The sequence below is a fragment of the Panthera tigris genome, chromosome F3 (genome assembly GCF_018350195.1).
Source record: "Panthera tigris isolate Pti1 chromosome F3, P.tigris_Pti1_mat1.1, whole genome shotgun sequence".
Lineage (NCBI taxonomy): Eukaryota > Metazoa > Chordata > Mammalia > Carnivora > Felidae > Panthera > Panthera tigris.
The window spans coordinates 11,218,882-11,243,877 of record NC_056678.1 but is presented as its reverse complement, the minus strand read 5'-3'; the positions used below and the strand labels follow the sequence as shown (position 1 = coordinate 11,243,877).

Sequence of the window (24,996 nt, the reverse complement as noted above, 5' to 3'; positions counted from 1 at the left end):
TGACTAGAAGTTTGTGCCCCTTAATCCCCTTCGCCTGTTTCGCCGGCCCCTCCAGCCTCCCCGCCCTGCTAGCCCACGGTTTCCCGTCTGAGTCTGTTTCTGCTTCGTGGGTGTGTGTTGTTTTGCTTTTAGATTGCACGTAGAAGTGAAGTACTGTGACCTTTTCTTTCTCTGACTTAGCTCATGTAGCGTAATGCCCTCTGCGTCCATCCATGTTGTCTCAAACGGCAAGATGTCATTCTTTTTTACGGCGGAGCACTCTTCCGTTATTTCTGTATGTGCTGTGTCTTCCTTACCCCATTCATCGGTGGGTGGCCGCTTGGGCGCTTCTGTATCTTGCCTCTTGCAAATAATGCTACAGTCAACATAAAGGTGCGCAGTTCTCTTTGAATTGGTGTTTCCGTCTTCTTCAGGTAAATGCCCCAAAGTGGAATTGCCGGATCGTGTAGTAGTGCGATTTTTATTTTTTGAGGACCCCCCCGCCCCCGCCGCCCCATACTGTTTTCCACAGTGGCCGCATCAGTTTATATTCCCACCCACAGGGTGCGAGGTTTCCCGTATTTCCACACTCCTCGCCAGCGCCTGTTTTTGTCTTCTTGATACTGACCGTTCTGACGGGTGTGAGGTGATCGCTCCTTGTGGTTTTGATTTGCTCTGATGCTGAGTGACGCTGAGCATCTTTTCACGTGCCTCTTGCCGTCCGGCTGTCATCTGCAGAATAATGTCTGCTCCAGTCCTTTGCCCGTTTTGTAATCAGGCTGTTTGGTTTTTTGACGTTAAGCTGTGTCTGTGTATTTCGGATATGAAGCCCTTGATGATTTGCAACTAGGATTGCTGTGGGTTGCCTTGTTGATGGTTTCCTTCCCTGTGCAGAAGCTTTTTAGTGTGGTGTAGCCCCATGTAGTTAACTTTAGTTGTTCTTGGCCTGAGGTGACTGCTTTAGGAAGCTACTGCTTATTACATGTAGGGGATGAATCACTGGATTCTACTCCTGAAATCGTTATTGCACTGTATGCTAACTAACTTGGATGTAAATTAAAAAATTAATAAATTATGGGGCGCCTGAGTGGCTCAGCTGGTTGAGCGTCCGACTTCGTTCGGCTCACGTCATGATCTCACGGTTCGTGAGTTCCAGCCCCCGCGTCGGGCTCTGGGCTGACAGCTCAGAGCCTGGAGCCCGCGTCAGATTCTGTGTCTCCCTCTGTCTGCCCCTCCGCTGTTTGCACTCTGTCTCTCGCATTGTCTCAAAAGTAAATAAACATTAAAAAAAAAAAATTAAAAAAAAAAAGATACTGCTTAGACTAGCGTGAAAGAACTTACTGCCTGTGTTTCCTTCTAAGAGTTTTTACGTTTCGGTTTTAGGTTTCGGTTCTTACATTTATGTCCTTAATCCATTGGGTCCATTTTAGGATTCATTGTTTCAGTTCTGTGAAAGATGACATTGCTTTTTCTTTTTTCCTGTAGTATTTTGATGGAGATTGCATTGAATCTCTAGATTGTTTGGGTGGCATGGATGTTTTAACAGTGTTAATTCTTCCAGTCCGTGAGCATGGTACATCTCTACATTTATTTGTGTCATCTGAAGATGATTCTTTCATCAGTGTTTTATCGTTTTCGGGGTAAAGGTCTTTCAGCTCCTTGGTTAAATTTATTCTGAGGTATTTTATTGTTTTTGATGCAGTTATAAATGGGATTTTGTTTTTAAATGTTGTATTTATTTTTGAGAGAGAGAGAGAGTGCAAGCAGGGGAGGGGCAGAGGGAGAGAGGGAGACCCAGAATCCAAAGCAGGCTCCAGGCTCTGAGCTGTCAGCACAGAGCCCGACGCGGGGCTCGAACTCACGAACCGCAAGATCATGACCCGGGCCGAAGTCGGACGCTCAACCGACTGAGCCACTCAGGCGCCCCTAAATGGGATTTTTTTTTTTAAGTTCCCTTTTTGATAGCTCATTATTAGTGTATAGAAATGCACCTGACTTCTGTATGTTAATTTGTATCCTGCGAATTTACTGAACTTATTAGTTTTAAGTTTTTTGGTGGAGGGGTGCCTGGGTGGCTCAGTCAGTTAAGCATCTGACTTTGGCTCAGGTCAGGATCTCATGGTTTGTGAATTCCAAGGCCCGCATCAGGCTCTGCGCTGATAGCTCAGAGCCTGCTTGGGCTTCTCTCTCTCTCCCTCTCTCTGCCCTTCCCTGACTTGTGCTTTCTCTCTCTTTCTCAAAATAAATAAATAAACTTAAAAAAATATTTTTTTTGGTGGAGTCTTAAGAGCTTTCTATATATAGTATCATGTCATCTGCCAATAGTGAGTTTTACCTTTTCCTTTTCAATTTGAATGCCTTTTATTTCTTTCCATTGCCTAGCTGCTGCGGCTAGGTCATACATTCCTCTGGACGATCACATAAAGTAGGTTAATTCTACTGTCTCTTTCCTCATGGAGAATTTCAGGCTCAGAGAGGTTAGGAGACATGCACATGGTCATGTGAAATTCAAACCTAGGTTTCGTCAGGATTCCAGAAACGATTTTTTCTACTGAATATCAGATCGAAGTAGATATTAAAGAGTAGGGGGCATATAAAATATTTTCTCCCACATGCAAAGTGCTGTTGGGAATACAAAGGGGAAACTGAAGAAGAACTAATAAGCTTCCTGGAGGAGGAAGTCTCCTTACCTAAAATGAAAACTCGTGTTAAGACAGGCATGTCTGAGAGGATAACGAACGTGTAAAAGGAAAACTTGACATGGTAAGAGGTAGGAAGGGTCACTGTGAGGGTGGAATGTTCCAGAAAGGTTTTTTTCAGAATTTTGCTCTTGATGTAGATGGACCTTGAGCTAGATGTTATTCACGTAAGTGGCAGTGAGGAGGTCAGGGGCCTGGAATGGGTTATCGTAGTGATCTCCAAGCTTTTCCAGGGTGCGTGGATCCACCTCCCCTGCCCCCACCTAAAAAAAAAAAAAAAGTTTATTATTTTGAGAGAGAGGGAGAGAGAATCCCACCTGACCCAGGGCTTGATCCCAAGAACCGTGAGATCTTGACCTGAGCTGAAATCAAGAGTCAGACGCCTGAGCCACCCAGGAGCCCCGATCTGCCTCCCCTTTTAATATCACTTCAGCTGGAGAACACGTGTTGCTTCAAATACAAAAAGTTGCTTTGAATCAATAACTATGTGAAAACGAATTTTAATTGTATTGACCACAGTAGCACCTATAGACATTTGAAGCATAATAGTTCACGTGTGTGCGAGACATTATTTATTTGGTCCACAGTTAACTGCCACCTGCAGTTTGGGAATTCATGACTTAGAGGATGTGTGATAGGATAGTTTATAGAGGAAATAAAAGTTAAAGAATCAAGGTAGCCAAGAACAAGTAACACTCTGCCTTGTTTTACAGGCCTGTGCAGATATCTTCTGCACATGTACCTGTAGTCTCTTCAAAAGGTTCTTACTTTCTAAGCTTGGCCTTTTGGAAATTGTTAGACGTCCAGTATACATTTAACTGCTACATCCAGCGTTCTGGTGGCATAAAATTCAGTGGGGCTCAACAACCTTAGCTTTTAAATTCAGCAGTTTCCCTCTTACTACTTAAAAAATACTAAAATTAGATACTGAGCTCTGAGCTGTTTCAGGGGTCCCTGTTTTTCTGGAACATGCTAGAGTTACCTAAGCCGTATACATACAGTTCTTACGTTACTTACATCGTAGAGTGTTGAGAAGTAGAAAATCACCTGTCCCCAAAGGCACAGGAGGAAATGACGTATATGTATGACAGAGGCCTTAGTTGGAGATCTTTGCACTGACGCGCTCCCCTGAGATGTTATTTGCTCTTGCAGAATATTTGCAGACTTTTAATAAGCTAGACGAGGAAAACTGTAGTTAAGTATACTTTGTGTAGGAAAAGGGGAAGCAGAAAGTTGAAAAAAGTTGCAGAGAAAGTGTAAGAAGGAAGTAGAGAATTTAAAGGCGTATCTGGTGTAAGAGGATATACCCTTACCTCATCTAACTGGAGGGAATCACTGTATTTCTGATCCTGCATCGATGGCTCACGGTGGAAATTCACCTGCTGAGTCACTGGGCGAGTGTAACAGTCTTCCCTGAGGTTTCAGAAGAAGGCAGTTGCATTAGAATTGATCTCTAAGGTCTTTTCCAAATCAAAATTCCATTTATCTTGGTACTTAATGGCCTTGCGCCATCGTCATGAAAATTACTATGTTTCGTGTCCTTTGTTTTAAAATATACAGAAACGTATGCTAGATTTTCATAATTTTGCTTAAAGGTTTAAAATAAAGAGTTTTGCTATTTTAAGGTGAAAAAAGCCCCATCAATTCATAAAACTCAGCTATCCAACATGAGGCATTTCCAAGGATTAGCTCAGCTTTTAGTGCCCTTTTGGAAGAGAACTTTTTTTTTTTTTTTAATTAAAAAAAAAATTTTTTTTTTAAACATTTTTATTTATTTTTGAGACAGGGAGAGACAGAGCATGAACAGGGGAGGGTCAGAGAGAGGGAGACACAGAATCTGAAACAGGCTCCAGGCTCTGAGCCGTCAGCACAGAGCCCGACGCGGGGCTCAAACTCACGGACCGCGAGATCATGACCTGAGCCGAAGTCGGCCGCTCAACCGACTGAGCCACCCAGGCGCCCCTGGAAGAGAACTTTTTAGTGGAGGCCCTCTCTTCCTACTGCTTAGAGTCTTTGACTCTGTATAGAGTTATCATGGAAAAGGGCGAACGAGTTAGGATCACTGTGGGGTCGAGGGGAAGGGGACGGGGCAGGTGGGAGAAGAAGACGGACAGATGGACGAAGACCCCACGGCACCAGTTCTTACCAGCAATCGGATTGCACCGTAACATTCACGCACAGCAGGGTTTGCCTTCCTCTACGTCGCTCTTCTCACCTTTGACCTACGTGTCAAGTTAGCGTTCCTGTACGTGGCGTGCAGGGGAGACTGTACTACAAGGACTTAACCAAAAAGTGGTTGACTGGCATGCCTGGGCACGGAGGCCTCGCAGTTCGGTATGTGGTTTGGGCCACAAACTGATTGCATTGGGACTTCCAGCTACCTGGTCAGAAGGTGGCTGCCTCACTTGTGAGCATCGGGTTTGAGTTCCAGTCGGGAGGGAGGGGAAAGGAAAAAGGGCGGGAGCCATAGCTGGGTCTGTCCCCCAGGAAGTGGATAGCCTTTGGCCACGTTGTAGACATTTGTTGATTGAAACTGGGTCTGATGGCCGCTCAGGCTCTGTATAGGGAGTCTGTTTTCGTGGGCACGTTTAGTGCCCCGTGTCAAGTGAGAGTTGTGTTGAGAGGGGAAAGGGGGTATCGACTGGATAATGAATAGTGGCTGCTGGGTCTACAGAGCCAGAAATGCCTGCTGTGCCAGGATGCCCAGTGTCCCGTGGCTCATTCATATATTCAGTTATTTATCACGTATATTGTGTACCTGTTCGTTGTCAGTCACTGTTCTGGATGCCAGTGAAGAAATTTGTAGGCCAGAATTCCTTGCACTCATGGAGCATATACAGTTTCGTGGGAGAGAAAGGCATTAACAGATTAACGAGTATGTACATGTGCACTAAGGAGAAAAAGTAAGGAAGAGAATGGGGCCACAGAGTATGGGAGAGGGGTATGAAAGGTAGTGTGCGGGTGGGAATGCCATGCCAAAAAGGTGATTTAAGTTAAGACTTCGAGTGGGAGAGCAACTTACAAAGAACTCTGGGCTGAGGGCATTCCGGGCATAGGAAGCAGCAAGTACAAAGGCCCTGAGGTAGATGCATGCTTGATGTGTCTGTGAAATAGGCCGATGTGTCTGTGAAATAGACAGATGTGTCTGTGAAATAGGAAGCCAGTGTGGTTGGAGTGGGTGTAAAAAGCGATTTTTATTATGAGGTTGGAGCAGTAAGGGAGAGCCAGATCACGTAGGAAACTGCGGGGCATGTTCTCAGTGATCTGGGGATCCTTTTTGGCGTTCTGAATAAAGCCGTGGCTTGCTCATTTGTTCTCACCTCTGTTTGAACAGGCTCATCTGGGGACTGTGTTGAGAATGGGGGCAGTGGCAGACGCAGGTAGGCCAGCGAGGAAGCTATTTTAGTAATCCCGAGAAGATACAACAAAGCCTGGGCGGGAGTGATGGTAGCAGAGATAGTCAGACATAGTTGAATTCTAGAAACATTTCAAAATTAGAGCCCGTAGATTTGTTCATGAACCAGATAGGAGAAGCGAGAGAAAGTGAGGAGTCAGGAGTGACTCCCAGGTTTAGGGCGTGGGAGGATGGGGGAACCACAACAGGAGATGAGGAAGAATGTGGAACGGGCAGGTCTGAGAGATCTGAAGTCCGGTTTCGGACGTGCTCGGCTTGCCATGCCCGTGACGTCCGACTGGAGCTGTCGAGTAGCCAGTTGGGTATATTGAGTCGGGAGTGGCATTGGCGCCTCTCTGCCTGAGCAGGGGATCTTGACCAGACCCTTGGCCCAGCACAGCCACCTCTGGCCGCAGCGTCAGGTAAGAGGAGCAGCCTCGGGTGTCCTGACCTGGGGTGACCCAGCTTCGCCTCCCAGAGCTGCCGGGATCCCAGCTCCAGGCAGGGTGGCCGTGGGCCAGTGCTGTGGAGGCTTTCCCGAGCCTGCCCTGGAAAAGCTGGCGTGTCTGCCCTTGTCCCCCGCCCCCCCCCCCGGGGGGGAATCTGTGGTGAAGGCCGGGGTGGCCGGTGGCCTGGCAGAGGAGAGACCGCTGCCTTGCGTCCAGCTGGGCGTCTCTCTGGTCGGGTCGTGCTCCACCTTCAGGCTCCTGAATGTTTTGCCCAGAGCTGTGGTGAAACCGCTGCTGCTTCCTCTCCCTAAAGCGCTTTTCTCTCGGGACCTAGGACTCTCCCCTGGGGAGTTGTCTTCGTCGCGGCTTCAGCTGGCTGTTGGCCAACTTTCCGGGAGGCTGCGATGGACCGTCCCCCGTCCGTGTTGACCGGGAGATGCTGGCGGCGTTCGGGGTTGCCGACGGCGGCCTGGGAGGGAGGCCAGTGGCCCTTTGAAAGGACTCGGCTGACAGTGTGTGGCTCCGAGTCCCAGTTGGCTTAGTACGCGGTGTGCCTCACAGTCTCCAACGTGCGCGACCCAAACGGCCGCAGAGGAGTCTGAGGAGCACGAAGCTGAGTTTTGTTTCACCGTGTGCTCTGGGGAGGGTGCAGCGCGACGGGCGCGTGCCTTTAGTGCATCCGGCCGCGGAAGTGGCCGCCGGAAGTGGCCGCCGGAAGTGGCCGCCGGGGCGAGGAGCTCGTGAGGAGTCACCCGCCCGCGGCCCACGCCCCCTGCTGCCTGGAGGTTACTCTGGACGCCGCCTACGGCCCTCCTCCTTGTCACCGTCATCATCACCGGCTGAAGATAGCCGCTGCCTCCTTCGCTTCGTGACTCTCCACACCCTGTGGGGAGAGGAGTTCAAGAGAAGCAACCCCGATAACTAGGTTCTTCCCTGTGTTTATTGTGCTAAGTACATCTCCCGTGCACGTGCCATCGTGGCCATTTTCAAGTGCGCGATTCAGCGGTATGGACTGCCATCACGTTGGGCACCCGTTCCTGCCACCCGTCCCCAGAACGCTCCTCGTCTTGTAAAACTAACCCCATTCACCAGCTTCCTCCCTCCCCCGGCTCCTGGCATCCACCATTCTGCCTTCTGGCTGTAATTTCGACTACTGCGAGCACCTCGTGTAAGTGGAACCATGCGTATTTGCCCTTGCGTGACTGACTGGCTTATTTCACTCAGCATAGGGCCCTCCAGGTTCCCCCGTGCGGGAGCCTGTGTCAGAGCCTCCTTCTGGAGGCTAACAGTCCATCATGTGGGTTGCTTGTCAAGTCATCAGTCAGGGCCGACTTGGGCTGCTTCACTTAGCTGGTGTGCATCATGCTGCTAGGAACACGGGTGTACGAGTATCTCTTAGAGACCTTGCTTTTTTAATTTTTTATTTTTTTTAACATTTATTTATTTTTGAGAAGAGAGAGACAGAGCATATGTGGGGGAGGAGAGAGAAAGAAGGAGACACAGAATCTGAAACGGGCTCCAGGCTCTGAGCCATCAGCACAGAGCCCGACGCGGGGCTCGAACCCACAAAGTGTGAGATCATGACCTGAGCCGAAGTCGGACGCTTAACCAACTGAGCCACCCAGGCACCCCTATCATTTTACATTCCCACCAGTGGTGCAGAAGGGCTCTAATTTCTCCATGTCCTCACCCAGACTTGTTATTTTCTGTTTTTGTTTTTTTTTCCCCTTATAGTAGCCATTTTATGAGTATGAGGTGGTATCTCCTTGTCGTCTTATTTACTCTTGATGATGCTCAGTGATGCTGAGCATCTTTCATGTGTCTGTTGGCCATTTATATATCTTCTTTGGACATGGGATGTTTTTGGTTGTGGCTGAATTTTAGGAGTTCTTAATATAGTCTAGATATTAATCCCTAATCAGATACGTGATTTGCGAATGGTTTGTCTCATTCTGTGGGTTGCCTTTTTATTCTGTGGACAGTATCCTTGGATGTACAGATTTTTAAATCTTCATGAAGTCCAGTTTGTCTGTATTTTTTCTTTCTGCCTGTGCCTTTGATGTCGCATCCGAGAAATCATTGCCAAATTCCATGTCGTGACTTGGTATATTTTTTTGTTTGTTCTTTAGGCTTCAGTCTCCCGCTGCCCCATTTACCTGTTTGTTTCCTTTCCTCTTTCAATAAAGTTATTAGACCAGTAGATCAGGAACATATCTTAGATTTAGTACATCTTTATTCATCCATACCACAAACGGGGAGAGCATTCCGTGTAGAGGACAGGCAGAAGCAAAGAGGATGGGAAACGAGAGCACACAGCATAGCTGGCTGGAACGGAAGGCCCGTGAAGGGGTTGGTGGGTCAGAAATCTGGAATGTAGATGAGGCCACGCCATGCCGAAGCTTCTCCTGGGCTAAGTGGACGGATGGAAGGCAGACGGTAGTCTCACAGCCACAGGACCAGGTTTACTACTTATTGTTCTCTTGAACTAGGCCCTTAACCTTTCTGAGCCTCAGTTTCCCCGTTTTATCTATTTAACAAACACTGATGTGGTTCCAGACACTATTCTGAGCACCGTACAAGTATGAACTCATTGACTTCTCCCACCAACCTTGTGAGGCAGGTGCCTGAGCAAGAGTATTATCCCCATTTTACAGAAGGGGAAGCCGGTGCCCAGAGAGTTTAAGTAACATGTCAAGGTCACGGAGCCAGTAAGTAGTGGAGCTGGGATTTGAACCCAGGCCCTCTAGTTCCAGAGTTCATGCTTTTAACCATATGTTTCGCTGCCTCTCTGAAATGGGGAGAAGAGTAATTCTTCCCTCTAAAAGTTACCCAGGAGATCTAATGACATGATGCAGGTGAGGACACATTGTATGTTGCACAGGGTTTTGCAAACACTGTTTATTATTAGCTAAAAATAATCAAGCAACACTCTGGAAATGGATGTGATTCTCAAGCGTATTGGGAGAAAGGGACGGATCAAGGACCAAGCCTCGGGGAAGGTCTGTGCTGAGGAACAAGAAATTGGTTTTGGAAAGACATCAGGCACACTCACTGTTGACCCCTGTGGACAGGATCACAGTCGGTGAAGAACCCCAGCTCCAGCCTTCCAGTCTCTACAGACGGCTGTTGTGAAGGACAGTGAGGCGCTCAGGGGGATAATGTCCATGCAGAGGGGACCAAAGCCAGGTCTTTCCCGCTGCCAAACCAAGAGCTCGGTCGGGGACTGAGAATGTAAGGTCGTTTGGGGTTCTGACTGTAGCTTTTTTTTTCCCCCTTCTGCTGGTGCAGAAAAAGTGCTCGTGCATTTTCCCAAGCAGACCACAGCTCAGGCCTGCTTTACATGCGAAGTGAGAGATGTTGAACCAGGACATTCCTGGGTTTGGGGTGCCCTTGTGGGGACAAGGGCCGAGTGCCCTGTGCGTGGTAATAAGACTCTGGGCTGGCTGTGCGGGCATCCCTGTCCCCACAGAGGCCAAGTTGCTGCACCTGCCGTGTTCGGGACGCTTTTCACGTGAGTGCCAGGGAGGGGAGGAGGAGACCCCGGGATCTTGTGATCTCTCTCTGGCTCTCAGCGAGGTGTGTGGTCTGGTTTATAGGTTGGAGGGGTGGGGGCTTACTGTCTATCTCAGTTACTTTGTGCACCGCAAGGTAGTTATTAGAACCTTCTTCCCGTCTCCCCCTCCGGCTGGTGATTGATGTGTAAAAAGCGCTGGGAGGTGCTGACCTGAAGAGCCCCTGAGAGAGCTGCCGAAATAGCACGACAGTGACCTCGCCTGGGCTTGTTTGAAGTGGTGTTTAGGAAATACTCCTTTGTTGTTGTTTTTTAAAAAATTTTTTGATGTTTGTTTATTTCTGAGAGAGAAACAGAGCGTGGGCGGGGGAGGGGCAGAGAGGGAGGGAGACACGGCATCCGAAGCTGGCTCCGAGCTCTGAGCCGTCAGCACCGACCCCGACGCGGGGGCTCGAACTCGCAACCCGTGTGCTCGTGACCCGAGCCGGAGTTGGGCGCTCAATCCACTGAGCCCCCCCGGTGCCCCAGCATTGAATTTCTTTAGGAGAGGGCATCTGGCGGTCCCAGCTTCCAGGCTGCTCAGGCTCTTCATAAAGGTGGGTGGCTGTGGAGGAGAGCGGGAACCACTCCCGCTCGGGTATATTTAAGAATGTCAGAAGAGAACCTTCTGCCTTATGCTGAAAGAAACTATCTTTCTAGAGAAGACTTCTGGGGAGGACGGATGTGTCTTGTCATGTCCAGCAGCCCCTTGTTAGACAGGTGTCAAGAGAACTGCCACCTTCCGATCACCATGGTCTCCCAGCACCCACCTGAGCCTGGGCCCGTTGTCTCCGGGCTCTCCGGCGTCCCTTTGGTGGCCTCACTTCTAAGTGGCGCTGGGGGGTGGGGGTGGGGCAGGGAAGGCCTCCCTTTCTTTGTAGCGGCTTGTGGACTGGGCCACGCATCTCCTGATCCCAAAGAGGCGGCACGCTGGGGGTGCCCTACGACAGTCCACGGCACCGGTGGCCGCGGGGCTGCAGCAGGAAGGAAAGGATAAGGTGTTAAGAAGGAGGCCGAGGTAGGCAGAGCTGTGCCCGAGGAGTCGGCCTAACCTTGAAGAAGAGAAGGTTCCTGGTACCGATGTCCGAAAAGGTGGGGGTCTTGCCATTTTGTGTGCGGATCGTGGCGGATCAGAGTATTAGTTGGGATTCTTGAAGTTGCAGGTGTCAGAAACCCAGCCCACTTAGCCTCACGGGAGGAGAAAGGGCACCTGAGAGAAGGAGAGGATTCGGAATCTCAGGTTACTGGGCCAGCACGCGTGGCCGGGCTCACGGCGTTCTCTCCCCCCCTTCCCCGTGCCTCCCTCTCTTGCTGTCATTCCCTCAGCTCTGCTCACGGTGCCACACGCGGCCACCACCGCAGCCGCCCCAGCCCGCGTCCCATCAGCCTCCCAACCCGTGGGAGCGAGTCTGTCCTTGAGCTGTTCCAGCCAGAGTCCTGGGGCACGTGGCCGTGGCCAAAACGTGCAGGAAGGGTCCTTTCCCACAGTGAAATCAGCAGGCTCCTCGGGCGCTCCCACGAGCGCATGGCCAGACCTCGCTTGTCCACATGCTGCTCCGGGCACTTGGTAGAAATCGGCGGAAACTCACCCGGACCTCGCCGTAACCGTGAGGAAGATCGTCTTCTTACAGATGAGGAACGGAAGTCGACTGAGCTCATGGGCCTAAGAAGTAGAGTTGCTGGGCTTCAAACCCAGGCAGTTTGGCTTAGTGTCTATACACTTAACCCCCAGGCCACGTCGTCTTTTTCTGGCAAGTTCAGGGCGACTGCAGTCTGGGCAGGAAGGACGCCCACTGCAAGTTGATGAAAATCAGAGTTCTAGGTAAGAATCTGAGGGGAGACCGTCAACCTCCTAACTTGCACTGGGGCGCCTGGGTGGCTCAGTCGGTTGGGCATCTGACTTCGGCTCAGGTCATGATCTCCCTGCTCATGAATTCGAGCCCCGCGTCCAGCTCACAGAGCCTGGAGCCCGCTTCGGATTCCGTCTCCATCTCTCTGCCCCTCCCCTGCTCGCACTCTGCTCGCTCTCTCTCTCTCTCTCTCTCTCTAATATAAAAAATAAAACATAAAAAAATTTAAATATCCAAATTTGCACAAACAAGAGAGAGAACCCACCCTTACATTGTAGTAATTCTGTTTTTGCAAATCAAGGTACTTCTAGAATTCTTTCGTGGAAATTACCATGCAAACCAGTTTATAAAACACAATAGATACCTGACTCAGTATTCTGTAAGGTTGCCTTGTTGTAGTTTTTTAATATTTTTCACATTTATTTATTTTGAGAGAAAGAGAGAATGAGTGCATGCACAAGTGGGGGAAGGGCAGAGAGAGAGGGAGACACAGAATCTGAAGTGGGTTCCAGGCTCCGAGCCGTCAGCACAGAGCCCGACGTGGGGCTCCAACCCACGAGCAGTGAGATCATGACCTGAGCCAAAGTCGGACAGTTAACCGACTGAGCCTCCCAGATTTGGTTGCCTTGTGTTTAAAAAAAAATTTTTTTTTTTTTAGTGTTTATTTATTATTGACAGAGAGAGAGAGACAGAGCATGAGTAGGAGAGGGGCAGAGAGATAGAGGGAGACACAGAATCCGAAACAGGCTCCAGGCTCCGAGCTGTCAGCACAGAGCCCGAAGGGGGGCTCGAACTCACAGACCGCGAGATCATGACCTGAGCTGAAGTCGGGACGCTCAACCGACTGAGCCACCCAGGCGCCCCTTGGTCGCCTGTTTTTTAAGCCAAAATGATACTGATCGCTCGCTTCAGTGTCAAGATCTGGCTTTGAATGACCTGAAGCCGTTGCCAGCAGTCTAGTCCAGCAGGCCGTTCACCGTCCCTGGGAATGGCCAAGAGGACCGAGGCGGTTCCGAAGGAGGAAGGGCCGGGCCGCACTGAGCCACGGCGGAGGAGACAGGTGAGCCTTCCCTGGTGACCTGAGAGGGCGAGCTCTCAGCCCGGAGTAACCTCTGACAGGTTTGATAGAACCCCAGTCACGTGACGCTCGGGCTGTCTCTGGGAGTCGCAGCACAGGGCAGGACCCAGGGAGTGTGGGAGTGCTGACGCCCCTGTGGGTCTGGCGGCAGAGGGGCCCGCAGAGCCGAGATGTGAGTCACGCGCCCATTTCCTTCCATTCCATGGGCCCCGGCTTGTCAGGCCCTGGGTAAGCCGGCCGCCTGCCAGGACGCCCTCTCTCTGGGTCGTGAAAGGTGCCCCCCTGGGAGATTTGCCGGGGCTTGTGCCTCCCCACTGCGGCTTGGGCCCCGCAGCCCTTCTCTGGGCCTCTGGTTCACTAGTGAGCCAGCCTGGGGCCACTGGGGGGGAACAAGGGCAAGTGGAACTTCATTCGCTTTTTCCCTTCTCTTTTGGATCGGAACTTTTGCGTCCTGTTTTTATGCTCTTAGTGGTTACCTTCGCACTGTTGGCACTCGTATTTGACCTCACGATAACAGAACTTCAGCAGCTAGTCATTCGTGTACCGATAATGATTGAGTTTCCCTACCGTGTGCCAGGCACTTGTCCGGGTGCTGGGGAGACAGCTGGAACCAAAATTTCTGCCCCGAGAACCTACCCACCTGGACTATTTCTTCTCCAACCATGCCTTTAAGAGCTTCCATTTTGCTTTGTATTTTCATTTCAGCCTGTTTTCAAAAGCTCCCAAATTAGCTGTTTGTATAAGATTTATTGTTGCTGTTTGACTTTTTAAATTAAAAAAAAATTTTTGTTTTTTCAGTTGTTATTTAGATTTAGCCATATAGTTACCAGTTTCTTTTCTAACAGTTAGTTGCTTCTTGCGCCCTGCCCCTTAGTTTTGGATTTGGGTTCCTTCATGAAATGTGTCTTTAAGTGGATCTTTCAGTCAGGGACTGTTAGTAAACATTCAGGTTTTGTTTGCTTCAAAGTAGATTGTGCCCTCTCTTGAATGATAATGTAGAACTTTAGCGCAAGAGTTCTTTTCCTCAGCACTTGACAGAGAGCGTTTCATGGTTTTCTGGCCTCTATTTTCTGTTTTCTTCAAAAGAAGAGGCTGCTGTTTATCTAGTTGGTACTACTTTAAATTTCTTTAATGTTTATTTTTGAGAGAGTGAGAGAGCGAGAGAGAGACCAAATGCAAGCAGGGGAGGGGCAGAGGGAGAGAGGGAGACACAGAATCCGAAACAGGCTCCAGGCTCTGAGCTGTCCGCACAGAGCCGGACGTAGGACCCGAACTCTGGAACGGCGAGATCATGATCCTAGGCGAAGTTGGACGCTTAACAGACTGAGCCACGCAGGTGCCCCTAATTGTTACTTCTTTATAGAAAAATTTGCTTTTACTGTTTTTCTCTGTATCTTGGTGTTTGACATTTTTCACTGTGATGTGCCTTGTGCAGACTTTTTTCTGATTTACTCTTGGAATTTGATATGCCCTTTCATTCTGAGGACTCGTATGTTTCTTTAACTCTAGAAAATGTTCAGTCATATCTTTAAGTACTGTGTAGGTAGACCCAACCCACTGTAAATTGGATGCTTTTGACTCAAGTAACGGAAGCCTCAATGAAAATAGACCTCAAAGTCATTTTAAGAAATGTGTTATTTCACATTAAGTAGATTCAGATACATGATTAAAATGTATATTTCACATAACAAGAGGCCAGGATGCAGTGACTTGAGCATCTGTTAATCCAGCAGCCCAAGGGTCCAGCTCTCTGCTGACTTAGCGTCTGAGGACGCCAAGATGGCTGCCTTTGCTCTGTCTGTGCTTTCTTTGCCGTTAGGGCCATTAGGAAAAGATTTTTCTTCCCAATGTCTTTGTGAGATCAAAGCAGCTTTTCCTAGACATCCCCTTCTCCACCCTGTTTATCCCCAGACGTCTCTTTCCGACTTCTTTGCCAGAATTGCAAGGAGAAAGGACACAGTGATTGCTTTAGACTTACCGGGATCTAGCTCCCCAAACTGGGGATGCGACCAACCTTCTGAGTCACTGGGAGAAGGATTGGACACCAAAACGAAGTAAGAGGTCTGCCAGTGAGGAGAAAAACCAGAGTGGTTGTTGGGTAGGCACCCAGCAGTGTTTGCTACCCATGTTCTCGTTAATGTCTCTTGCTGCCACTTCTATTGACCATATGTTGTATTTTTTAATCCTGTCCTTCATGAATCTTGACTTTTATTTCCTATTTTCAGCTTCTTAATCTTTTAATCGCATTCTGGGTAATTTCCTCAGAACTGTCTTCTAGTTTACTATCTTTCTCTTTAGCTAAATCTGCTGTGCAGCATGACCATTGAGTTTTCAATGTTAACAACTAAAATTTTAATTTCGGTAATTTCTGTTTGGTTCTGTTTCATGTCTTATTCTTTCATTATGGTTCTTACCTCTTTTCTTTTTAAAGCTTTTCATTGTGTGTATAGTCTCGTTCATCTTTTTCTATTAATTTAAGTTCTTGGAATGTCAGTTCTCCTGTTTGTGTATGTTTGTTTTGTTGACGCCCCTTCATTGTGAATTGTAGGCACTCACTTTCACTGAGTGTTTATTTTGAGAATGTGGAAATTCACTACAGAGCCATTTTATATTTACTTCTACAGCATTGATTAAAAAAAATTTTTTTTTAACGTTTATTTATTTTTGAGACCGAGCATGAACGGGGGAGGGTCAGAGAGAGAGGGAGACACAGAATCTGAAACAGGCTACGTGCATATGTAGCTTTGTTAGATATTGCTACCTTCCCCTCCACTGGGCTTTGCCCTTTTGCACACACATCTGGAACAGAGGGGAAAGCGCCCCTCCCTGCAGCCCCGCCACCAGAACATGAAAGGAAAGAAACGGTGTCTTTGTGTAGTTTTGTGTGCATTTCTCTTATTTTCATTGCAACTGGGCATCTTTTCGTACGTTTGAGTACGATTCGTCTATCGCCCCCCGTGAACCGTTTCCGTCTTTTCACGCCCAGTTTTATTGAGATACAAATTGACACGGTAACATCGTGTAAGTCTAAGGTATACAACTTGATGATCTGATGGATGTATGTGCTGTGAAATGATGCCCACAAAAGCCTAGTTAACACTGAACTCCTCAGAGAGCTCCATTTGTTTCTGTTTATATCTTTTGCTCACGTTTCTGGTTTTTCACCTTTTCTATTTTTTTGGCATTATTTGTAAATTAGAATGATTAGTCCTTTCTCTGTGACAGAAGTGATATTTTCTCCCAGTTCGTCATGTGTCTAATGACTCGAAGTCTGTTTTCTTTACCACCATGTTATCCCTTGTACAGTTAAGAATAATAAGCTTATGTAGGACTTTGGTTTCGAGACATCAATTAATAATTTACTTGTAAGAGTTAACAAACACCTAGTTGGTTAAGTGTCTGACTTTTGCCCGGGTCACGATCTCACGGTTTGTGAGTTTGAGCCCCAGATCGGGCTCTCTGCTGTCAGCACAGAGCCTGCTTCCCATCCTCTGTCCTCCTCTCTCTCTGCCCCTCCCCTGCTCATGCTTTCTTTATCTCAAAAATAAATAATCAACATTAAAAAAAAAAAGAGTTGGGGTGCCTGGGTGGCTCAGTCGGTTGGGCATCCAACTTTGGCTCAGGTTCGTGATCTCATAGTTCATGGGTTCGAGCCCTGCGCTGGGCTCTGTGCTGACAGCTCAGAGCCTGGATCCTTCTTCGGATTCTGTGTCTCCTTCTGTCTCTGCCTCTCCTCCCTCCTCTGTCAAAAATGGATAAACATTAAAAAAAAATTTAAAAAAAGAATTATTTGGTGCTGCTCCAGCCAGCAGGCCTCGGGTTTGTGGTTCTGACCCACCGCCGTCAGGCTCACTGAAAAGGGAAGCTTTCTAGCCAGCACTTAGGACTGCTGGAAACAGAAGAAGGGCCCCCTCCCTGTGGCCAGAGGTGTTTGGACAGAGGCGTCGGTCCCGGCGGCTGCGGGGAAGGCTCTGCGCTGTGTGTGGGCAGTTCAGGCACCAGGGTCCTTGTCGTCTGGCTCATGGAAAGGAAATCTTTCCTTCTGGTGTCTTCTGTTTGTTGGGATCCAGAGCCGCTGGAGGAAGTGATCTGTGGGATTTTGTGGCTGATCAGAGTAGATGGCAGTTTTGGGGAAACAGGCATCTGTAGGATTTAATGTTCACCTGTTAACCTTGAGCTTTAGCCGAGATTCTGAGCCGGTGTCTTGGAGCAGGGAGCTGTCTGTGGGCCAGGAGCTCAAACTGTGCCTGCACCTACCTATTTATAATTGGTGCTCGGCTCCTTGCCCTCCTTCACCACTGCTCACAAGAAGAGTGATGCTGTCTCAATATGAGTTGTGCTTGTTGAAACCCTGCTCGGGGAACTCAGAATAGTTCCTATGATAATCTTTTTCAAAAAGTGTCCAGTTGTTTATTTTGGGAGAGAGAGAACCCATGTGTGTGAGCAGGGCAGGGTCAGAGCGAGAGGGAGAAAGAATCTTTTCTTTTTAATGTTTATTTTTGCTTGTGCAAGCGGGGAGGGCAGAGAGGGCGACAGAGGATCTGCAACGGGCTCTGTGCTGACAGCCCAGAGCCCAACGTGGGGCTTGAACTCACAGACCGAGCGATCGTGACCTGAGCCGAAGCTGGACGCTCAACTGACTGAGCCACCCAGGTGCCCCAGCGAGAGAGAGAATCTTAAGCAGGCTCCGCGTGCGGCAGGGAGCCCCGTGCGGGTCTCGATCCCTCGACTGTGAGATCATGACCTGAGCCAAGATCAAGAGTTAGACGCTCAACTGACTGAGCCCCCGGGCGCCCTCCTGTGATAATCTTACTGTCAGACGTTAGTGGGCACAGGAATCAACTGGGGTGAGAATGCAGATTCTGATTCAGGAAGTCAGAGGCGTGCCTGAGCCGTAGGCTGCCGTGATGCCGATGCTGCTGGTTCAGGGACCTCCCTGAGTCGCGGGGGCCCCGAAGCAGCAGTCCACAGCGCGTTTGAAACAGAATCACCCGTCCCCTGCTCGTTTCAAACGCAGACTCCTAGGTTGGACCTCGGGTCTCTGGGACCAGCCTGTCTCGGCTGGGGCCTGAGGATCGGCTCTCTGGCTGGCGCCGCTTCCTAAGTGACGTCACAGGTTTTGAACCGCTGGCCCTGGGGAAAACGAATAGGATGGTTTAGGTTGGACGAGCCCATCGTTCAAGGAGGCAGAGACGTGGAGCCGCACGGAAAGTCGGTTGTAGAAAGCAGGCCGGTAGGGAAGACTGGCTGAGAGCCTCGGGACTGGCAGGAGAACGGGGGCCTCTGCCGCCCTTCTCTCCAGTGCGTAGGATGCGATTTGACGAGTCTTTCCCCGTCCCCTGGTCTCACCTTCTTTTTCTAGTCGTCCGGCATGCTCTGCCCACCGCACGCCGAGGTGCCCTGACCATGAGCCTCAACTCCTCCCTCGGCCACGGGAAGGAGCTGAGTAACCTCACAGAGGAGGAGGGTGGCGAAGAGGGGGTCGTCGTCGCCAGCTTCGTCGCCATCATCGTCATCACCGTGTTCGTCTGCCTGGGCAACCTGGTCATCGTGGTCACCTTGTACAAGAAGTCCTACCTCCTCACCCTCAGCAACAAGTTCGTCTTCAGCCTGACCCTGTCCAACTTCCTGCTGTCCGTGCTGGTGCTGCCTTTCGTGGCCACCAGCTCCATCCGGAGGGAATGGATCTTCGGCGTGGTCTGGTGCAACTTCTCCGCCCTTCTGTACCTGCTGATCAGCTCGGCCAGCATGCTCACGCTGGGGGTCATAGCTGTCGACCGGTAAGCTTGCCGCAGACGTCGAGAATGAAGAGTTAAGGAGCGTGTGCAGAGCGGGAACGGGAGACATCATCTCGTTTTAGCTCCTGGGGAGGATGTCGGGGGCCTCTGCCGGGGAGGGTGAGAAAGCCTCTTCCAGCCCTTCAACCAGAGCATCTCTGATTTCAGCTGACCGACACTGCATATAGGTTTAGTCTTTAAAAGGAGTTCCGTTGCTTGCAAAGAAAGTTCTCGAAATCTCTGGCCCGCGCTTTAAGGATGAGAAAAAGAAGCCGGGGAGGGTGATGCGTCAGAGATGTTGGTTTCCCAGAGGGCTGCCTGCCGTCTGCTGCTTTGGTCGGGCCCCTGGATTCATCTTGCGTATTAGGATTTTGCTCTGATGGTCAGTTCGTTCACCACAGGCCAGCGTGTGACTTCGGAGAGAGAGTAGATTCAGCTTGCGGGACGGGGGAGGAAGCTAGCAATGGAGTCAGAGGAGACTAGCCAGGGTTCTGGTCACTTGGTGACACAGTCCCTGAGCTCCCTCAGGGACCGTCAGTATTTTGGCTGACGAGTGGTAGCTGGATGGTCCATTCTGAGCTCAGACCTCCTCTAGGCCCAAGGCCGAACCCTGTCGGCTCTCGGCGGCTGTGGGGGATGTAAAATGAAGGAAGCGACTGGTCAGAACTAATCAGTTGGCTTCTCTGAATATCTTTTTTTCTCCAGTAATGTAAATGTTACAGAAAATGTAAAGAATAAAATAAGAAATGTCCACAGTCTCACCACTGTTTCATTTTTAGTATATTTGCCCCCAGTAATTTTTGGTTGCATACAGTACATTTTTTTTTTACAGTACATTTTTTAAATAGGCTTTATGGCCCATGTGGTTTTTGTGAGCTGCTTTTTTACTTAACAAGTGATGGGGAGCATTTCCTTCCTCCGGCGGTTGTCACGTGCCCTTTAAGAACATGATTTTTTTTTTTCAATATATGAAGTTTATTGTCAGATTGGTTTCCGTACAACACCCAGTGCTCATCCCAAAAGGTGCCCTCCTCTATACCTATCACCCACCCTCCCTTCCCTCCCACCCCCCATCAACCCTCCGTTTGTTCTCAGTTTTTAAGAGTCTCTTATGCTTTCGCTCTCTCCTGCTCTAACCTCATTTTTTTTCCCTTCCCCTCCCCTATTGGTTTCTGTTAAGTTTCTCAGGATCCACATAAGAGTGAACACATATGGTATCTGTCTTTCTCTGTATGGCTTATTTCACTTAGCATCACACTCTCCAGTTCCATCCACGTTGCTACAAAAGGCCATATTTCGTTCTTTCTCATTGCCACGTAGTACTCCATTGTGTATATAAACCACAATTTTTTTATCCATTCATCAGTTGATGGACATTTAGGTTCTTTCCATAATTTGGCTATTGCTGAGAGTGCTGCTATAAACATTGGGGTACAAGTGCCCCTATGCATCAGTACTCCTGTATCCCTTGGGTAAATTCCTAGCAGTGCTATTGCTGGGTCATAGGGTAGGTCTATTTTTAATTTTTTGAGGAACCTCCACACTGCTTTCCAGAGTGGCTGCACCAGTTTGCATTCCCACCAACAGTGCAAGAGGGTTCCCGTTTCTCCACATCCTCACCAGCATCTATAGTCTCCTGATTTGTTCATTTTGGCCACTCTGGCTGGCGTGAGGTGATATCTGAGTGTGGTTTTGATTTGTATTTCCCTGATGAGGAGCGACGTTGAGCATCTTTTCATGTGCCTGTTGGCCATCCGGATGTGTAAGTGTCTATTCATGTTTTCTGCCCATTTCTTCACTGGGTTATTTGGTTTTTGGGTGTGGAGTTTGGTGAGCTCTGTATAGATTTTGGATACTAGCTCTTTGTCTGATATGTCATTTGGAAATATCTTTTCCCATTCTGTTGGTTGCCTTTTAGTTTTGTTTGTTGTTTCCTTTGCTGTGCAGAAGCTTTTTATCTTCATAAGGTCCCAGTAGTTCATTTTTGCTTTTAATTTCCTTGCCTTTGGGGATGTGTCGAGTACGAAATTGCTACGGCTGAGGTCAGAGAGGTCTTTTCCTGCTTTCTCCTCTAGGGTTTTGATGGTTTCCTGTCTCACATTCAGGTCCTTTATCCATTTTGAGTTTATTTTTGTGAATGGTGTGAGAAAGTGGTCTAGTTTCAATCTTCTGCATGTTGCTGTCCAGTTCTCCCAGCACCATTTGTTAAAGAGACTGTCTTTTTTCCATTGGATATTCTTTCCTGCTTTGTCAAAGATGAGTTGGCCATACGTTTGTGGTTCCTAGTTCTGGGGTTTCTATTCTATTCCATTGGTCTATGTGTCTGTTTTTGTGCCAATACCATGCTGTCTTGATGATGACAGCTTTGTAGTAGAGGCTAAAGTCTGGGATTGTGATGCCTCCTGCTTTGGTCTTCTTCAGAATTACTTTGGCTATTCGGGGCCTTTTGTGGTTCCATATGAATTTTAGGATTGCTTGTTCTAGTTTCGAGAAGAATGCTGGTGCGATTTTGATTGGGATTGCATTGAATGTGTAGATAGCTTTGGGTAGTAATGACATTTTGACAATGTTTATTCTTCCAATCCATGAGCACGGAATGTATTTCCATTTCTTTGTATCTTCTTCAATTTCCTTCCTAAGCTTTCTATAGTTTTCAGCATACAGATCTTTTACATCTTTGGTTAGATTTATTCCTAGGTATTTTATGCTTCTTGGTGCAATTGTGAATGGGATCAGTTTCTTTATTTGTCTTTCTGTTGCTTCATTATTAGTGTATAAGAATGCAACTGATTTCTGTACATTGATTTTGTATCCTGCAACTTTGCTAAATTCATGTATCAGAAGAACATGATTTTTAATGGTTCCATATTGTGCCATCCCGTGGAGGTAGAATTTATTTTTACAGTCCCTTTGTAGCTTCCTACTTGGAGGAACATGTGTGTGGTGAAATTGTGGTTTTGGTAAGAAGAAACACATGTTCGCGATTCTTCGTGTGTAAAAGGCAGGTTGTTTTCCAGAAGACTGGATAGATTTTTACTCCAGTAGCTGTTCGTTGGCATCCGATCAAGACTGATTATGTAACAGTAAAAAAAAGTAATTGGGGGACGCCTGGGTGGCTCGGTCGGTTGAGCGTCCGACTTCGGCCCAGGTCATGATCTCACGGTCCGTGAGTTCGAGCCCCGCGTCAGGCTCTGTGCCGACAGCTTGGAGCCTGGAGCCTGCTTCAGATTCTGTGTCTCCCTCTCTCTCTGCCCCTCCCCGCTCTCTCTGTGTCAAAATAAATAAAACATTAAAAAAAAAAAAGTAATTGGAACTTTGTTGGCAGTGGGGAGACATGGGATCTCGCCATTGTTCCAATTTCCATGTTTTTAAAAAGTAGTTGATTTTTTAAATGTTTGTTTATTTGTGAGAGAGAGAAAAATCTTAAGTAGGCTCTGGGCGGGCAGCACGGAGCCTAATTTGGGGCTTGAACTCACCAAACAACCGTGAGATCATGCCCTGAGACAAAATCAAGAGTTTTAACTGACTGAGCCACCCCGGCGCCCCCAAATTACTGTTCCTTGAATTTCCTTTCCTGGGCCCTGGGTCCTGTGGGACATGGGGTGAAGGCAAACCGCTAGAGGAGAGCTGAGGATTTTTTTTTTTTTAAGTTTATTTATTTAGAGGGAGAGAGAGCAGGGGAGGGGCAGAGAGAGAGGGAGAGAGAATTGTAAGTAGGCTTCATGGTGTCAGTGCAGAGCCCAAGGTGGGGCTGGATCTCAGGAACTGTGCAAACCAAGAGCTGAATCCGTTGCTTAAGGGGCTGAGCCCCCTGGGGAACTGGTTTTTAAGTGCCTCTCTTGGAGCCGTCTGTGTATGGATGTTTGGGAAATTGTGCCCGCTGGGCAGGGGCAGGTGGGGGAGACTCAGTTGCGTTGCCCAGTTTGGTGCTTTATTCTCTCCTGTGGGGGTGCTGGCCGGATGGCCATGTAGGAAGGGCTCTGGGCCTGGTCCTTAGGGCGGCAGGATACCAGCGGGCACAGCACACAGACCTTGCCCACGTGTTCACACGTAGGCGGCAGAGGCCTGCCAGCGAGGGCGGGTGTGGACACAAAGCATAGGGAACTGGCGCGGCCCCAGTCCTGCTTGGGGTGGCAGGGCCTGGAGGGCTCCCCGGAAGAGGTGCCACTTGAGTAAGTCCTAACCACGAGTAGGATGGCACAGGCCTGGAAGAGCTGGAAAAGACCCTTCGATGGAAGGAACAGCGTCCAGCAGGTAGTGCGGGGAATGCACGACCAAGGTGAACAGATGAGCGGAGGAACTCACAGCGGAGGGGAGGGGAAGGACCACGGAGTACGTGGTAGTGCTGGGCGGGGCCTCAAGCGGGGAGGAGGAGCCCAGGGCCTTGTGGGGGGTGGGGGGGGGAGGTGTGGGCGTGCATCCTAGGTGGCTGGAGATCGTCTCCGGCTGTTAGTGGTGGTTGGAAACACGGTGACACACACGTGTCACATTTACCCGCTGGAGCTTTGATCCACGCGGCCTGACTCCACACCACCCCGTGACAGAGCCGGTCCAGAAGGGACCTGTGCCTCCCCTCGGTGACCGTTACCTCCCCACCACAAGGTGCAGCCAGGCAGGGTCTTGGCCGTTCTGGTAATTACAGCGTACCGACCGCTGTCATCGTGTTTTCAAGTAACTTGGTGGCAGATGCAATTTACTTTTTATTATTCGTTGTTTATTATTGGTCATGTGGCGTAAAGATACAAATTGACTGGGCCAGTTTATGTGATCCGGCCCTTCTAAGTGACATAATATACTCCTTCTGCCTGCTTCATTTTAGTACATTAATTTTACTCTATCTTGCTAATTTTGGAGGTCACATATTTGTCCCAGTCTATTGGAAACCTAGAGATGCAACTCTGTGTGTGTGTGTGTGTGTGTGTGTGTGTGTGTGTGTGTGTGAGAAAGAGAGAGAGAGAGAGGTGGAGGGGGAGGGAGGGAGGATGAGGGAGAGAGAAAAAACAGCAGTAGAACAGGAGGGAAGAAGAACAGAGGACAGGACTAGAGGAGAGAGCCGGAAACGTCTCTAAGAAAGTGGAAGGGGGTGGGGGGGCGCCTGGGTGGTTCAGTCAGTTAAGGTCCGACTTCGGCTCAGGTCATGATCCCGTGGCTTGTGAGTTCGAGCCCTGAGTTGGGCTCTGTGCTGACAGCTCGGAGTCTGGATCCCGCTTCGGATTCTGTGTCTCCCTCTCTCTCTGCCCCTCCCCCACTTGTCCTCTGTCTCTCTCTGTCTCTCAAAAATGAATAAATGTTTAAAAAAAAAAAAAAAAAAGGAAAGCGGAAGCGGGGAACCCGCCGGGGCAGGTGTCATGACCTCCACTGAAAGGGGTTGCTGCTAATACACAGTCCTCCCAGCAAATCCTTGCAACTGGGGGCTGGCTCCCATTCTGCAGGTGGGCAGAATGAGGCTTTGTGAACCTGCCCCAGCTCACGTGGCTGGTAGGCAGCTCGTCGGGTTCCGAGGAGGCGGAGGCGGGACTCAGAGCAGACTGCAGAGGGAGCCACCCGTCAAGTCCAGCAAGCGGCTAGTTTGACCCAGGGTTTCTCAAGCTGGCACTGCTGACGTTCTGGGTTGGGTCACACTTTGTGGGGACGGGGGGCCGCCCTGGGCAGCACCCCTGGCCTCTGCTCACTAGATGCCGGTGGCTCCTCCGCAGTTGTCACCACCCAGAATGTCTCCAGACATTGCCACGCGTCCCCGGGGGGACACGTCGTCCCCACCGAGAACCCCAGCTAGAGAACTCCGCAAACTAAGTTGGCAGATGAGCCAAAGGAGAACAGACCGCGTAAGAAGAATGGCTGACTGGAGAGAGATTCGGTGGGAATGTCGGTGTCCGAAACCGGCCACGTGGGGAACGTCATGTGACCCGGGGAGAACTGTACCCCGAGTGAGGGTGTGACGTGGTCGCTTAACCCGGCAGCTCGTCGGGTTTTCGCGGCACGTGCGGGTGGACGCGGCCCCGCCTCCGAAAACGGGGTTCGGTGAGGGAAAGCGGCTGGCTCTGGGGGGTGGGTGGTTACGGTGCAGGGTCACCAGTGCCACCGGGAGAGCGTCCGTCCGTGGTAGCGCGCTGTCCCCGAGGTGGCTGGAGTCGGCCTCCGCTCCGTCCTGTTTGCGGTGGAGGCGTCTTAGCGACACGGACCGACGTCGCTATCTTAGGGGCCGGTCTTGCAGCAGGAC

The 24,996-nt window shown here is 49.5% G+C and overlaps 1 protein-coding gene across 4 annotated transcripts in view; it reads left to right on the top strand.

The window, feature by feature from the left end:
- GPR161 (G protein-coupled receptor 161) overlaps positions 1-24,996 on the top strand; it is a 48,252-nt gene that overhangs the window by 9,175 nt on the left and 14,081 nt on the right. For 2 of the 4 annotated variants that reach the window (XM_042976206.1, XM_042976205.1), the window contains exon 3: positions 18,362-18,779. The exons of 1 other annotated variant lie outside the window; for it this stretch is intronic. In XM_042976206.1, the coding sequence (XP_042832140.1) occupies positions 18,362-18,779 (418 nt within the window). Of the gene's footprint in view, positions 1-7,495; positions 7,690-18,361; positions 18,780-24,996 lie in introns of those variants that run through there. One more of the 4 variants, XM_042976207.1, reaches the window with a different exon arrangement.